This window comes from Danio rerio, chromosome 3, assembly GCF_052040795.2.
Source record: "Danio rerio strain M-AB ecotype USA chromosome 3, GRCz13ab, whole genome shotgun sequence".
Taxonomy (NCBI): Eukaryota; Metazoa; Chordata; class Actinopteri; order Cypriniformes; family Danionidae; genus Danio; species Danio rerio.
This window is the reverse complement of record NC_141023.1, coordinates 15,242,117-15,259,419: the sequence shown is the minus strand read 5'-3', so window position 1 is coordinate 15,259,419 and position 17,303 is coordinate 15,242,117. Positions and strand designations below refer to the sequence as shown.

The 17,303-nt window shown below is 37.9% G+C and overlaps 1 protein-coding gene and 1 long non-coding RNA gene across 3 annotated transcripts in view; one reads left to right on the top strand and one right to left on the bottom strand.

Annotated features, from left to right (window-relative positions):
• The window catches only part of cramp1 (cramped chromatin regulator 1), a 29,526-nt gene that overhangs the window by 1,858 nt on the left and 10,365 nt on the right, over positions 1-17,303 (top strand). For both annotated transcript variants that reach the window (XM_087244129.1, XM_087244128.1), the window contains exons 2-14: positions 314-684; positions 1,890-2,092; positions 2,405-2,558; positions 6,181-6,264; positions 6,368-6,416; positions 6,561-6,646; positions 6,955-7,078; positions 9,776-9,857; positions 10,028-10,873; positions 12,927-13,086; positions 15,457-15,617; positions 16,685-16,753; positions 16,893-16,974. In XM_087244129.1, the coding sequence (XP_087100255.1) occupies positions 315-684; positions 1,890-2,092; positions 2,405-2,558; positions 6,181-6,264; positions 6,368-6,416; positions 6,561-6,646; positions 6,955-7,078; positions 9,776-9,857; positions 10,028-10,873; positions 12,927-13,086; positions 15,457-15,617; positions 16,685-16,753; positions 16,893-16,974 (2,470 nt within the window). In that variant the 5' untranslated portion in view covers position 314. The remainder of the gene's footprint in view (positions 1-313; positions 685-1,889; positions 2,093-2,404; positions 2,559-6,180; positions 6,265-6,367; positions 6,417-6,560; positions 6,647-6,954; positions 7,079-9,775; positions 9,858-10,027; positions 10,874-12,926; positions 13,087-15,456; positions 15,618-16,684; positions 16,754-16,892; positions 16,975-17,303) is intronic.
• The window catches only part of LOC141381155 (uncharacterized), a 29,940-nt gene continuing 14,494 nt past the window's right edge, over positions 1,858-17,303 (bottom strand). Inside the window, exons 2-4 of the long non-coding RNA XR_015480553.1 lie at positions 4,289-4,592; positions 3,240-3,363; positions 1,858-1,991 (exon numbers count right to left, since the gene is read on the bottom strand). This is a non-coding gene — a long non-coding RNA (uncharacterized LOC141381155). The remainder of the gene's footprint in view (positions 1,992-3,239; positions 3,364-4,288; positions 4,593-17,303) is intronic.

The window sequence follows — 17,303 nt, the reverse complement described above, 5'->3', positions numbered from 1 at the left end:
TCTGCAGGGCGCTAAAGTGTAGGCGCTCGCGCTTGAATTTCAAGGTAAATAAAAGGGCAGCTCGCAACTCGAGCCACGCGAAACTACACTAAAAAGACAAGCTGGGACGAAAGCACAATGTGTGCTTTTTGCTCACGCTGGTGAATAAGCGAATGGTTGTTTTTTTCGATGCGATCTGTCGGGACGGTGAGAGGGGATTTGAAACAAACAGCGGCGGCCATGTTGAGTTGAGCAGAATGTCGTCTTTCCAAGTTGATCGTTGTTTTGTGTCGCGGAAAATGTTTACGCTTGTGTTTCGTTTGTGTTTGCGCAGGATGACAGTGGGCCAAGGGGGCGGTTCGGGAGTCGAGGGGCCGAGCAAACCGGACCGAAAGCCCGAAGGAGGCGAGGATGGAGAGAGCGCAGATCAGGCGAGCGAGGAGACGAGTACAAAGAGAGTCGGAGAGGAAACACTTAATCCATCCAGCACGGCCAGCCCCGGTTCGGCTCCCACTCCTTCCACACAAACGTCAAGCCCACCCGGACCACAGGTGAACCCGACAGCTCTTTCTCCGGGGCTGGCCGTCCCGAACAACCAGGACCAGCATCATTTTCTCCGCTCCAGTGTGCGACCTCCGAGCAAGCGGATACGGAAAGATGCCTCGTCCCCGGCGCTGAACGGTCACGGCGGTGCGAAAGCGAAAGGTGAGTGTCCATCTCTGCCCGTGTCCCCTGCTCAACTGTCATCCTCTGTACTTTAACTTTTGTGCAATGATTAGCGAGTTTGTTTGGCTGCTTTAGATTTGACGAAACGCTGAGGATTCCTCATGCTTTCTGGAGTGAAAGTGACTTTCACAAGCTGCTCTCACTACTGAAGCTTCTTCAAATCTCAACAACTGGATTGATTTGGTTGCTTGTAAATGTATTTTAATGACTCAGTAAGCATTAGTGCACGGTTTTAAAATTTAAAGGCTCTGTGATTGATTGCTTTATTTAATGTTTACATTTCTTATCATCAGTTTAGCTGTCACTCAGCAGCAGGTGACACATCACTGTCATAGGTTTCATTCTGATGCAGGAGTCAGTTGTGCATCAGGATTCAGGAGGGGATCTACACTGAATCAGAGTCACAAGCCTGAAACAACTGTTAGCAATCTGATTTTACTCAGGTGTTTATAAGAGGAATCGGTGTTTGTTTTAACTGTAGACAATAGGCTTGCATGCTGGAGTGTATTCTGGGGTCCTCTCGTTGCTTGCTCTTGTGCATGTTAGTAAAGGGGATAGAGTTATTGGCTTCTCTGGTCCCTCACGTGTTGTTTTTGGATCAGTGCACTGAGCAGCAGGTCTGGACACCCTCCGAGAGACTCCACACATACTTCCTGACATGCACACACACTCTCGCTGACATAAAACCATGTTAACGTACTGCATAAACAATACTTAAATTGGCCACAAAATCTGTAAGCTTTTATGTTTACAAAAGTTTTTTTTTCCCAGGCTGAAAATGATTTGAGTGTAGAATTGTATTAGTTTGAGGTGACTTGTGTAATAGCATTTAGCAGTAAAAATTAGCAAACTGACGTTTTCTGAATAAATTGTAATTGGCAGCGCAGTCATCTACACTGAGCTCATTCCAGCAGTCTTTAGCGGTGTCTTTTGTGAATGGTTGACAGGTGTTTTGTTTGTGTCGTTCCTTAGTGTGTTATTATATTTAGTTACCGTTGTATTATTTGTGAGCCAAACCATGCTATGTAAATTTGTGTGTGTTAAAATAAATAAATAAATACATACATACACAATTTGACCCAAAAAAATGCATTGTGGCCTATTTGTTGTTTGTTCTTCAATAAATCTAGCATGTGCCTGAAACTGACATACTAACCCTCTTTCCTTCCATCTGTGTTTGTCAGGTGCAGAAGCAGGTCCCTCTGTGTGCGTGGCAGCCGCTGCAGGTTCAGCTGGAGGCTCTGGGGCAGGTGGGACATCCAGATCGGCCCCAAAGGGCCAGGGCCCTGCAGAGAAGGAGGAAGGGGGGAGTCAGAAACGAGTGCGCAGACAGTGGGAGTCCTGGAGCACAGAGGACAAGAACAGCTTTTTTGAAGGACTTTATGAGGTGATTAGTCAAGTTTAATGACAATAAAATCCACTGAAAGCTCTTGGCAGACTTTAAGTATGTAGTAGGATTATTTTTCAATGGTGTCAACTCAATCAAACAAGGCAGTAGAATTTTCAGAACTCCTAAATGATTTCCAATATCAAAGTTACACGGCTCTAATATTTTACTTCACTCAGTCAACTTCAAAAGGTGCAGCTGAGGTGTTTGTATTTGGTTCTGACTGCTTGTTGTCATGCCTAAAGAATTTAAATAGTACTTACTTTTAATGTTCACACATGTTGGTTTCTCTCTCTGTTAATTTCTCCATAGCATGGGAAAGACTTCGAAGCTATTCAGAACAACATTGCTCTTAAATATAAGAAGAAGGGAAAGCCTGCAAGTATGGTGAAGAACAAGGAGCAGGTGCGCCATTTCTACTACCGGACTTGGCACAAGATCTCGAAACACATCGATTTCAACAACGGTGAGATTGACATATGCACACCTCATACTTTATGACATTGATAGGCAACAGAGGTCTCCCTTGTTTAACAGGATGCTATTGCCTTGTGAAGAGACAGCCGACTATTAGCTGTAATGATTAGTTCCTACATATATAATGCTCAACTGTGTGGGGTCAGCTTTTATTATAATTAGAAATGTTTCTTGAGCACCGGATCAGTATATTGGAATAATTTCTGACAGATCAGTTGGAGCTGAAAACTAGAGTAAAATAGCTTTGCCATTACAGGTATGAATTACATAAACCATATAGAAAAATGAAACTTCAAACGCAGTAGTAGTAGCAGTAGTAATAATAATAATTATTATTATTATTATTAAGTTCGAATGTAATATCAAATTATTTCTTTTCCATTGTTTATCATCAATAAAATACAGCAGGAAAACACTTTTTCTTTAAAAACATTTGAAAATCGAACAACCCTAAACTTGGTGTTCACGCATATAACTTTTTCGAAGTTTGTTTGTCTATCAGTAAATCTACCACAACAAAGATATACCTGCCTTTCAATTTCAATTCAGTCTGTCACTTTCATCTTTTGAAGTTTAATCTCCTCGGCTGGCACACTGCATGGGTTTTGTCAGTTCCTAATCATGAGTATGCCATGAGCATTTGCTTGTATAATCATTAAAATTCACTTACCTGTCACATCATTAGGTACACATTCCCCAAAGAGTTTTGTCCATTTTGACACAAAAGCATCACAGTTTCTGCAGATTTGTCAGCTGCCACATCAGTGATGCTCAACTAGACTGAGATCTGGTGACTGCAGAAAACATTTGAGGACAGTGAACTAATTGTCATGTTTAAGTCAGTCTGCGGTGATATGAGCTTGATGATATGATATGTTACTCTACAGCAGGGATCACCAAATTTGTTCCTGGAGGTCTGGTGTCCTATAGATTTTATTTCCAATCTTAAACACACCTGACCAAGCTAATCAAGGTCTTACCCGGTATACTTGAAACACCCAGGCAGGTGTGTTGAGGCAAGTTGGAGCTAAACCCTGCAGTGCAGCGGACCACCAGGAATGAGATTGGTGACCCCTGCTCTACAGTAAGTAGTAGGGCTGCACAATATATTGTTTGAGCATTGTCACTACAATGTGTGTATCTGCAAGTCACGTCGCAGGAATAGATGAATTATTAACGATTATAAAATAGTTATAAATAAATATAATTATCTTTAATTAAACTATACAACGATGACCATGTTATTTATTTTATGTATGATTGTTCAATTTCTGGTTCTGAATACTGTTAAGAGTCTCCAGAAAACCCATAAAGCACAGTTTTATTTCCCTTATATTAGTTAAATATGCTTGTAATTTATTAGAATATATGCAAACGCATCGCACAAAAAAAAAAAAAAAAGACTCCTCATCCTAGTCCATCTAAATGAATGAAATCCTTCCAAATAGTGCTATTCAGTTCATCTGGTAGAATTATAATCATATCGCAGAAAAACAGAATATCCAATGTCAGATTTTTCCAATATCGTGCAGACCTAGTAAGTAGTAGTGGCATATAAACAATGCTTAGTTAGAACTAAGAGGCCTAAAGTGTGGCAAGAAAAAAGATCTTTTACGCAATTACAACACTAGTAGCCTTTGTTGGTTGGACGCTCATGTTTTTTTACGCCAATTTCTGACTCTACCTTCTGAACGTCATAATATAATTAGATCAAATTACCTCTTTCCAATCTTCTGTTGTCCAGAATTGGTGAGTCCCTGTGAATTGTAGCCTCAGTTTGCTCTTGGATGACAGGAGTGTCACGAGAGCTGCTCTTCTGCTGCTGTAGCTCTTCTGCTTCAAGGTTCAGTTTGGTTCAGAGATGCTTTTCTGCAGACCTCAGTTTGATGAGTTATTTCATTTACTGTTACCTTTCTATGAACTCAAACCGGTCTGAATGTTCTCCTCCTGAGTTCTGGCATCAACAAGGCATTTTTTTACGCCTATCTTAAGCTCACTTTTTCCAGATCGTTCTCTGTAAACCCTGGGGATGATTGAAAATCCAGCATTAAAAAAGAAAAATTTAAACAAGCCTGTGTGGCACCAACCACCATGTTTTATGTTCATTTGCAGACTGCCCTTGTCACGAAATGCTTTGATTTGTCCCTAAATGCTTGTGATGTGATTGGTTAATTAGCCATTTACCTTAAGCAGTTGAACAGGTGTACTCAATCAAGTTGCTGGTGTTGTTTTAGGTATACATGTTTACAATGTACAATCTTAATGTATTAGCATATGAGTTGTGTGTCGTCAAAATCGTTGCTTTGCACTACAATGCCAATTACATGCATACTTACAGAAAAAAAAAACTAATTTTAAGATTGATATATTTGCTATTTAAAATGTTGTACAGCAATTCTCCTGCAGAGCTGACTTACGGTGTTACGGCACCCCAGCTATTCTCAGTTGTATATGAAGCCCATAGGAACTATCATGAGAAAGTTTGGATTTATGCATCACTGCTATGCAGATACACAGCTTTACCTATTCAAAACAAATAATAGCTTAACCCTCAAGAGATTAGAAGATGGTTTTCGCAAAAATCAATCTCTGGCTCACTGATAACTTTATACTTCTGAATGAAGAAAAAACCTGGGTTATTATTTTTGATCCTTCACAGCATTCTAGTAAACCACCTACCGATCTCAGTGTATTAAACTGTTACCTCACCTCTGAAGTTAAAAACCTTGGGTTTCTACTAGACAGTAGTCTAAAACTTGACAAACAAGTAAAATAGTAAGTTCAAGTTTTTATCATCTACGACGACTAGCCAAAATGAAACACTTCCTAGGCAGGAAGGGTGTTAAAACGACTATTCAGGCTTTTATTTTAACACGATTAGATTATTGTAATTCTTTATATATTGTCTACTTTCATCTTCTAATTCTAGACTTCAAATGGTCCAAAATGTGGCCACCCGTTTGCTCAGGAGTTGCTACATCACATGACCATGTCACACCAATATTGCGCTCACTACATTGGTTGCTGGTTCATTTGCAAATAGACTGTAAAATTTTACTGTTTATAAAACTTTGTATAACCAAGCCCCACGGTATCTTTCTGATCTGATCATTACTAAGGCCCAAACTTGATTGCTTACATCAAATTCCGACTGTCGTCTATTGCAAACACCTCAGTCTCGTCTCAAATGCAGGGGCGATAGCGCCTTTGCAGTTGTGGGTCCGAAACTATAGAATAAGTTACCATTTAAAAACAGAATAGCACCCACTATATTGGTTTTTAAACCGACGTTAAAAGAGTAATTTTTTTCTGGTGAATTTAATATTCCCTAATGGCAGTTTCAGGCTATACTAAATTGCTTCTTTCTTGGAAACTTTTACTGTTGTTACTATTGTTTTATATTGTTGTCTTCATTGCAGTGTATTGCTGTTTTTAGCTGCTACTGCTATTTTACAGCACCCTGCTCGACCAAAGGTTGTAATTAAGTGTGCTCTAGAAATAAACTTTGATTTGAATTAATTCCAGTATCAGCTTGTTTAAATTGGGTTTCCATTCGTAAACTGACAGAGTTATCTTTAATTGTATTAATATTCATCGTTCGTCTTTCTCAGTGTATTCACGTGTGCTGAAAAAGTCCTCTCAGGAGCTCTATGGCCTCATCTGTTATGCTGAACTCAGGAAGAAGGTTGGAGGATGTAAGTATACCAGGCAAATGCTTTTCTTGATCAAGGGGAACATTGATTGAGCATGGGGACATTTTGAATGTAACATTCTTTTATGTATTCCTGTTCCCTCTAGTGATGGATGACAAAAACGTGGCCAAACTAAATGAGCTTATCCAACAGGGGTAAGTGTGTGAAATTTCAGACAAAGACACATTTCATTAATACACAGTACTGATGATTTAGATTGTATCTAATTGAAACGTCTATTCTAGATTGTAATCAAATTGAGGCACAAATAAAATGTTGCTCATGCATATTTTTCTCAGGGCCACCACAGTGCGTTCCAAAGGCAGAAACCTGAGGATCAAAGCTCCCATGTGCCGCGCACTGAAGAAAATCTGCGACCCTGATGGTGTGTGTGATCGAGAGATTTCTTTATAGACTGTTAAAGGATTAATTTTTGTTTTGCGACTCAAACAGATTGAATGGTGTAAAAAGAGAAAGCGGACAAAATGGAGCACTGTGGGTATTTATGTGGACCGGGGCGGTGGATGAGTGTGCCATGGCTGCTCTCCAGGGTTTTGGAGGAGTGGTTTTTCATGGTTTCCATGGTTTCAGGCTGTGGGATGGATTGGAAAATGGGTGGCAGTACAGATTTAGGCCACTGTCAGAATGATAGTGTTTTAAGCTTCATAGACTTTCTTCCTCTTGGTTTTTTAGGTGTGAGTGATGAGGAGGATCAGAAGCCTGTACGTTTACCATTGAAGGTGGCCGTGGAACTTCAACCCCGGAGCAATCACTCTTGGGCTCGGGTTCAGAGTCTAGCCCATAATCCTCGGCTCAGGTGAGCTTCACTAATGCACATTCATGCCTGGCTGATTGGAAATTTTACACACGTTTGGCGTATTTTAACAAACGTTTGATTATTTTGTGTTGTTGAAAACACCATTGTTGCAGTCCTTTTTTAGCAATCTTAAACTGGTTTACTTGTGAAAGTGAAAATGAATTGGTTTAGTAAATGGGACGGGTTGGTTCTGAGTTGTAGTAATAAAAATTAATAATAACTGTATAATAATCAGACAAAATTCCAAAGTGTTATTAAAAAAATTTCTAACTTAATTTCTATTGTTTGTCTTTTTGATTTGAGCTTTTTTTACACATTATTTGTAGTGTTCTTGTTTTTTTTATTTTATATATAATAACATTTTTATTCATAAAAATCTAATTTAATTTACATTTTCATCTTAAGTCAAAATTTTTTATGGCAATTTCTTCTATTTTGGTTTTAGAGTAATGAACATGTACATATGCATTATTCCTCTTATTTTCTTATATTATGCATTATTAATTCAACTTTGATCTATTTTCTAAATGAATGTTATTGATCTCAGCTCAAACAATTAGTTGAGAGTAGATTTCTATCAGTACTGGATTACGGTGATATACAATATGCGCACACACCTCTGAATGTTTTAGAAATATTGGATGTTATTTATCATAGTGCCTTAAAATTTGTCACAGGTTCAAGTGCACGCACACATTACTGTAATGCAAATAAAAGTACAGAATGGACCTCATTACAGTTAGGGAGAAAACAACATATTTCATTTTTCATTTTTTAAAGCTTTAGTTGGTAAATTACCACATTTCAAATACTTACAATACCAGATCAGCAGATATACTCCTACTTGAGATGCCATTTTTTCACACAGAGTTAGGTTGATCTGCAGTTTCTAAGTATGCTCTATGTATGGAATAAGCTTCAAGATATACTACATATAAAATCTGTACCATCTATCGCTATATTTAAAAATATTTTAAAGACTGTCAATTTAGAAAAGCGCACGTTTTAACAGTTAATTATGGTTTATATTATTTTAGTGTGTATCTACGTGTTGTGACGTATTTATTATTAAAAATTTTTTTGTAACTTTGTCTTTTGCTGCCTGTCTTGACCAGGACTCCCTGGTAGAAGAGATATCTCAATAGGACATTCTTGGTTAAACAATTAAATAAATAAATAAATCAAATTGTACTGTGATAAACCATTCCACGTTTGTTTTAATTAGTTTGACCATACAATTTGGGAAACAAAATCTTGATTTGCCAGTAAAATGTCTCTGGTGACTAAGGGTTGAATGACTTTAAATTTACGAAGGTCAACTTTTATGTTATCAAAATCGAGTCGACATCGACTAATCTCTAATGACATCATCAATAAAATACAAGATGCATATGTTTTGCAACATCCCACAATTTGCGATTTATTTGCAGGAAATATTTACACACACTGTTTGACAGTTCATAACATATTGCAAAACCAATGCAACATTACCAACGACTAATTTTAGTGCAAAACAAATGCTTTGTCAACACTTTCATTTCGTTAATAATGCAACATTAGCACCCGGGCTAATTTTACTGCTAGATAAATGCAGTCCACACACAGCATATTCTAGTAAGAATGTAACCATAACATAAAACCAGATATTTTAATGCAGAATTAATGCATACGTCCTCAGCACACAGATTCATGTGAAGTTATTTATAACAACATACAAAAAACAAAGGCTATAACGTTAAGCCATAATACACTGTCAGAGATTTGCTCAGATGTATATTTTACCGATATGATAGTGTGTGCTAGAAAGATGCGCAAGTCGGCGTTTTTCGCGCTTACTGGCTCATCTTGGTTATCAGACGTCTCCTCGCTGCACATCTACACAGTTCACCGGGAATGATGTTTACACACACTGTGTATTTTGCCACACCTCTGCTGCTGCACACACTGCAGTTTCTGCACGCTTCATGGTTCATTCGCAAAATATGTTTGCGTCTGCGTTTCGCAAAGGGCAACAGCCAATAACATTACTATTCCAGGGTTGCGTAAACGTGAGTGAGACCCATGCCCTAGAGCATATGCTAGCCAAACTCGAATCCTGAAGGGCCACAGATCTACACAGTTTTGCTCCAACACTAATCAAACACAGCTGATCCAACTAATTAAGTGTTCAAGACTTTTAGAGACTATTAAGCAGGTGTAAGTTGGAGGCGGTTGGAGATAAACTATGCAGAGCTGCGGCCCTCAAGGAATTGAGTGAGAGACCTTTGCTCTAGGTTTTTTGCATGGAGCAATCTAAATGGCATCTCTTTGACGATTTAAAGTTCATGTGAATATTTGACGCTGACATAAGAAAAATAACATTTTAAAAATGACTTTAATTTGAGGGAAGTTTCATTGTGTGTAAAGCTGCCGTGTAGTTCAGTTAAAAAAAAAAAAAAGTGATCTGCGCATTGTGGCTTGTTCGACATCAATCAAAACGCGTCACAGCAGAGCATTAAATTCGACTAGTTGGTGCAACGTCTACTGGTGACACATGTTGGACCTCCTCAATAATTTGTCCGTCATAAATAGAAAATAAAAAGTACTTGATACAGTAGAATCTATCACAAGTTAATTTTCATTGCAACTGTGAAGGTACAACAAATTATGCAATGTTCACCTATTCATTTGCTGCTGTTTTTTTTGTTTATTTTTTAGGATGGTCATCGAATTGCACCGGAAGGTCTCCACTCTTATTGAATTCCTGAAGCAAAAGTGGGCTGTCCAAGATCAGCGAATTGTATCCTTGCATTCAGATCTCAGCACGCACAGTCAGAAGTTTAACTTCCTTCCTTTTTTTCTTCCTCATCTGTTTTTATGAGATACATTGTGATAGATCTGTTAGGAAAATGTCTCTGCTACAGTACACATACCTATTACAGTATTTCTCCCTTAACCAGTCACGTCCAGCGCAAGAGCTTGGCAGAACGAGAAGCTCTTGATGGCCTGGCCCAGTCTAGCGAGTCCGAGGAGCTGTTCTTGTTTCCAGCAGAGAGCAGCACAGTTACTGCTTTGCCTGGTGTTGCTCGAGTCGTGCACTCAAAAGCTTCCTGCACGGTACATTGGCAGGAGAGTGGACGAGGACGGACGGGTATCAGAGACTTGCCTGCCGCTCACATTCTGGGAATTCAGCCTGCTAGAGGAAAATCTGGCAAGCCTGGCCCAGTAGGAGGAGACACGAAAAGAACTGACGGACATCCTGTTGAAGGTTCTGATAGTAGTAGCACTTCAGCTGCCGGTTTAGAGACCAGTGCAAACCCAAACGTGAACACTACCTCTCCAGTCAGTCCAACCATCACTTCATTGCTGCCCATTGGCCCTGAGGGAAATCCAGCAGGGTCTGCAGAGCAAGAGCCTGCAAGTCAGACTCAGACCGATGCTGGTGGGGGGGACAAACAAATTGAGACTGTCACTCAGGGAGACCCCGCCTCTTCAGAGGGCCGGATGGATGAGCCTGGAACAGCAGGAGGGGTTGCGTCAGAAAAAGCACTGCCACAATCAGAAGCTCAAGGACGTGTTGAGGAAGTGGTCGGGACTGGACGATCTCCTCAACAGATCCGAGAGGAAGGCTGGAGCTCACAGGTCTCTGAGAATGTGACGCTGGCAGAACTCTACCTCATGCTGGGCAAGCCAGGGAAACTACAACTGGAGTATGAATGGCAGTCCAAGCCAAACCCCCCCTCAGTTCTACCCAACTCTCAAAATGTGCTTCGGTGTCTCCTGAGGCTTGTGTCATCAGAGGTCAACCCTAAACCTGTGAGACACTTTTTTTTTTTTTTTGTTATTGTTGCTGTTTTTGTGTAAACTTAAACTTGATTACTACAATTTCACAAGACAAGTAACAGGGTTTGTATACCATTTAAGATTAAAATTCCATGACTTTTCCAAGACTTTTAAGTAAATGTTCATGACCTAATGTTTCATGTATTGTCTATATATACGTGATATATGGGACGATGCAAATTTATTACAGCACGTCCTTTAGTACGCAACAATCTATTTAATATTATTTTTAAAAATTATATCTGTAAAATTTATTTAGATAAGGCTTAGACAGCACTTATAATGTGAGATCATGTGATTGGCCAAGGACAGAAAAGTAAAGCCCACATAACTATATTCTATGGAGCCAGATCAGTCTAAAAAACAATACATTTACAAAATATAATTCATACCTCCACAACACATTTCACATTCACAAAATTCAGTTTGTAAGTTTAAAACACAATTCAAAAATACACAAATCCAATTCATAAATTCAAAACACTAATCATAAATACACAAATCCAATTCGTGAATTTAAAACACAATTTAAAAAAAATATGCAAATCCAATTTGTAAATTCAAAACACGCAAATGCAAAACACGATTAAAAAAATGTGCAAATCCAATTTGTGAACTCAAAACCCGTAAATTCAAAACATGATTAAAAAATGTGCAAATCTAATTCGTAAATTCAAAACACAAATTCAAAACACGATTAAAAAAATGTGCAAATCCAATATGTGAACTCAAAACCCGTAAATTCAAAACACGATTCGCAAATCTAATTCTTAAATTCGAAACACAAAATCAAATCACGATTAAAAATGCGCAAATCCAATTCGTGAATTCAAAACACAATTAGATACGCAAATCCAACCCGTAAATTCAAAACACTATTTAAAAAAAATACACATTCAATTCATGAATTCAAAACACGATTCAAAAATACACAAATCCAATCCGTAAATTCAAAAATACACATCCAGTTTATGAATTCAAAACACATTTCGTAAATACACAAATCCAATTCATGAATTCAAATCTAATTCAAAAATACACATCTAATTTGTAAGTTAAAACCCAATTCATTTGGTGAAAATTTAGGATTTTCACTTTTGAATTCACAAATTGTGTGTTGTATTTATAAATTGAGTTTTGAATTTACAAATTGGATTTTGTAAATGTGAATTGTGCTGTGCATATATGAGTTTTGTTTTGTAAATGTATCATTTCTGAGACTGACCTGGTTCTATAATATGCAAGTATAAAAAAATAGTTCTGTATATTTCTTCCTAAAGCGTTGTGGATTTTTCTGTTTTTCATCAACTTTTCTAGACCTGGAAAATGCCATGTCAAAAATCCATGACTTTTTCAGGTTTTCCAGGACCATATGAAACCTGAATGTTAAAGGCACATGCATCACCAGGGCAATTTTCACTTATGAATATTATCAGCGTTTTTCAGCATTTATGATGATGAGCTGAGTGAACACACAAAAATCACTCCCTGAATCCAGATGCTGCCTAATGAAAAACAGAAATACACAAGGTGGCTCTACGTAACGTTACACTTCAGAAGAGGAATAGAGACAGCGCTTATGTGCTTATTAAAACTAGTCACTGTTAATTGGCAAACAAAACAAAGCACAAATAGCAGCAGCTCCGGCCTTCTTTGTCATTAGGAATGTGTGCTTGTCTAGACTGTTTTGTGCTGGAGTGCCACTAAGTTATGTTTTACTGTAACTTAAACAGCTCCAGGCATGTGAACATTGTCAGTCTCATTGGTCAATCAGTTTTTAATGAAATTCTAACCTCAAAAAAACATCAGGTTTTCGCACAAATTACTGCAGGTAGCACAGGCCTTAACGCACAATTCAAGATTTTGTTAGAAATTCTAAATTAATCTAATGCCATAAATTGACCAAATTATATTTTCCTTGCATTTGGAATCATTTGACAGTTTCTATTCTTATGTTCAATTGTGTTACAAATGTATAGATTTTTTTAAATGTATTTTAACTTTGACATTTTTCCCTAATTCGCAGACCCCAGAGGTGTGTTCAGTTGGTACTTCACCACTCAAGTCAGGTCAAGAGGAGTCATCTGTGACTCCTCCAGGCAGGACTCCAGCTGGGGCCAACCGCAGTCCTAGCTGGGGTCGACAGCAGCATGCAGCACGCTCAAAAATACTTCTGAACAATCCAGGTACACTTAGATATAATTGTGTATTCTTTTAAGATTAAGTGTGTTATTTCAGCAGTTCAATTTGGGATGTGGTCCATTTGCAAGGCCCTGTGAAATTTGAAATCTCAACTTGTTTTTTTTTCTTTTGTTTTTTTTGGGGTTCTGTTTATTTCTGCTTTGAAACTTTTCTAAACTCATTTTTTTACATTTATAATTAAGAGATGACGTTTATGTGCTCTTGTTTTCGTACAATGAAGCCAAAGACAAACACCATGTGCTTGTGTTTGTTAAGTAAATAAAATCTTTCATTCAAATAGGCACTTTTTAAAAAGGTTTAATGGTTTCTGGTTTAATAATTGCATGCTAGTCCTAATCAGCTTGACATTACTGTTAATTTTGGCATCCAGATTCTGTGACATTTCATGTTAATATACAGATAATCATTGGTGTAAAGTAACAAATTACAAATACTCAAACTACTGTATATTAAAGTAGTTTGTCTTAGTAATTGCAATTTACTAAGTAGGTTTAAAGATGTGTACTTTTACTTTCCCTTGAGAACATTTTTAGTGCAATATTGGTACTTTTACTCCACTACTTTATTTTTTATTGCCTGTGGAAATTAGAAAAATCAGTCCAGTCCAATCAAATCACACACAAAAGGTCAAACACATCATAATGAACTACCTCAGGACATAGGCGATTTATAATTGCCGCAAACTGTTTAGACTGTTTAGACTGTTACTGTACTGATGATCGAAATGGCCTTAAACAACCAGCAGGCACAAGACGTCAACATGATGTCAGATTGATTTTGTACCCAAACGTCGTGGGGACATTGCATTTTGTTTGGAAATGAAAATTGAGTTGATACCCGATAAATAAATGTCAGTTTTTGATGTCAATGTGACGTTGTTTAAGATGTTGGTTCGACGTTGTATTTTGGTCATTTTCCAACACAATCGAATATTAATAATATTTGATGTCACTATTGGACATCAAAATAATGCTGTCCTTAGATGCTGGCTAGACTTGGTTTTTGGTCACCTGACGTCACAACCTAAATCTAACCTAATTTTAACATCTTGTGCCTGCTGGGCAATAACTAAATGCACTACAGAATGTTACGTTTGCACACTTCCACAAATTGCATGTAAATGCATCAGTTTTTTATAGCCTAATACTCACTACTCTCATTTGAAAGGTCTACTTTTTACTCTTACTTTGGGTAATATTCACAAAAGATACTTTTACTCTACTCGCACTACATTTTTAGGCAAGTAATGGTACTTTTACTAAAGTATTATTTTTCAGTACTCTTTCCACCACGGCAGCTAATTTAGTTTTATGATTAGATGCTGTGATTTTGTCCACATTTTCTGCATCTCAAAAATCAAGGGACCTTTCAGTTTGCTTTTGGTTATCATAGAGTTGTGCCCCAAACTCATTGCATTACTTTTAGATGAACATGAAACTGGAATAAAATCATTACAACATTGAAACATTTAATCTTTAAAGCCAGTGCGTATGTTTACATGGACAGCAACACTCCGAATTTAATGTGATTAAGACAATAGTCTGATTTAAGGCTGATTTATACTTCTGCGTAGCGCAAGCTCTGTGATTGGTCGGCTTGGTAGGGCTGACGAGTCTGGGCGGGACCGAGAGCTGCGCGAGCCCGATGGAGCGAATGTTTACAAGTGTGGAGTCCCGTGAAGTCCACATTAGCCAGCCCAGGTGTGTCTGATTAGGGTTTAAACTAAACTTTGCAGGACACCGGCCCTCCAGGACCGAGTGTGGACACCCCTGCCTTAATCATATTATTGACTTATTCAGATTATAGCTACGGTCACACTAGAGTTTGTGTGTGCGAAATTCTGTCGTACAGCGCTGCGAAAAGGGGCAGGATTAAACAGGATTATTAGACATTAAAAAGCGAGTGATTGCTCCATGTTTTAAATTTCTGTCCTGAGAGGTCATGTTTTGATCCTCGATTGGTCTCACGCAGTCAAGTGATGCCATTTCGCAGGTCAGAGTTCACCAAGCTTGATCTTTGCGTCGCAGTAACCTGCGAAACTTGACGCATGACCCTGCGTTTCCGGTCTGACGCATTTGCGTGCGTATGAATGGAAGTCTATGGGAGGAAAATCCCAGTATGACCACAGCATAAGGCAAATATTTACTGATGTCCATGTACAGTCACTGTAATGCATATACTCCCAAAACTGCCTTAAGTGTAATTTTCGCATGTTAATACAGCAGCAACAGATAACTACAAGTTTCATACGCTTTCTGAATGAGAAAGAACTTTATTTATTGACTTGGTTGTAACATTGCTGCTACTCTGCATCAATATGACAAGCTGGAGTTAAATGGGCTTGTTCTCTACAGGTGGAAGGAACCTGCCGCGCTCATTGCTGGCCTCCGGAGGAGACAGTGAAGGGTTTGCCGTCCCGACGACCCTGCCTCCAAACAGCTCCCGTCAATCACGGATGTTCTCCCCTAATAAGGAGGCAGAGCTCGCTTTTCGCCAACAGCTGGACTCCATCAGTGTGAGTCTTTCTGCCATTTAAAAGTTTAGGGGGTCTCCATTTTATTAATGTACAGTTTAAGTCAGAATTATTAGCCCCCTTTTAATTTTTTTCTTTTTTAAATATTTCCCAAATGATGTTTAACAGATCAAGGAAATTTTCACAGTATGTCTGAGAATATCTTTTCTTCTGGAGAAAGTCTTATTTGTTTTATTTCGCCTAGAATAAAAGCAGTTTTTAATTTTTTATGAAACATTTTAAGGTCAAAATTATTAGCCCCTTTAAGCTATATTTTTTTCAATAGTCTACAGAACAAACCATCGTTATACAATAACTTGCCTAATTAACCTAACCTGCATAGTTAACCAAATTAACCTAGTTAAGCCCTTAAACGTCACTTTAAGCTGTATAGCATATATAAATAAAATTTTATGACGTCAGTCAAAGTTACTGTAAATCAGTCAAATATTACAGTTTAAAGTATTTTCTATTTTCATTAATATTAAAGTTAATTTAGTAGTAAAAATTACAAATTGTACCTTTTCCCAACATGGACAACCAGCAACAATCAAGAATGCGTGATCAGATGGCATTGTGGCAATCATAACATGTAATTATAATGTAAGTCAATGGGGCAAAAACAACCACCAGCATAACGAAAGGGTAGTCAATTTACTCAGTGTATTTTTTTTTTTTCAAACTATTTTTCCAAAATAAGATTTGTCAGCAAAGATCATTCCATTTGCTGAGATGAAGAGAATGGTGTGTCCATATTAAGACTCAAAATTACCCCAGAGTGGATAAAAACATCCTCAACAGCGCACAAGGGTTAAAATATGTTTGCAAAACTGTAAATTTCCTTTTTAATGTCTCAGTTTATTTTAGGCCTGTTTACTTAAAAATAGTTTTTTGGTGTTGGTGTGGGTGTGTTTCTGTGCACACCACAAACATAACAAACCGTAGTGTTTATACAATCTTGTATGATTGAATGGTACATTGAAATTTAGATTTATTTTGGGGAGTAAATATGTAATTTCTTCAGTCCATCAACAGTCCTTTCCTCTAATTTTCCTCTACTTTGTCTTCAGTCAGATATATTTTCGAAGCAGCGGAAAATAGGGAGGGGTCGTCCACTGAGGAAACCTCTGGTGGTTCAGGTAAGTCCTAATTTAATCAAAGAGAAATAGGAAGTGGAATTTCTGCTTTGCTTTATACTTTTGGATCTATTTTCCGGTGGTTGTTGTAGCATTCAGGTGCCAAATACTAACAGCTTGATCATATGTGTTTTGTACACAGAGAACATTGCTGCCACGAACAGCAGGAGACACCTCGCCTCATGTGTGCTCCTTCTCCATCCTCTCAAATTCATCTGCTACAGGTGAAAAGCCCAGGCAAACACTTGTGCATAGCTTTAAATGCACATTCACTCATACATGCATGGTGCCACACTTTAAAATGTAATTTACATAAATTATAACACCAAGGCCCTGTTAGCATCTGCAATTAAGATGCATTTTGGTTGACCGGATTCATAAGTGACCCATTCCCATTAACAGCTGGTGTATTAATGTGACACTTTTGTCAGTTTTTAACTTAATTTGTTTGAGGGTTTGGTGTATGTGGGTCTTTTTCCTGCTCTTTCAATATTACAAAGTAAACACTTACAACTTAAATATTTACACAAAAGGTACACTAAATGAAAATCCT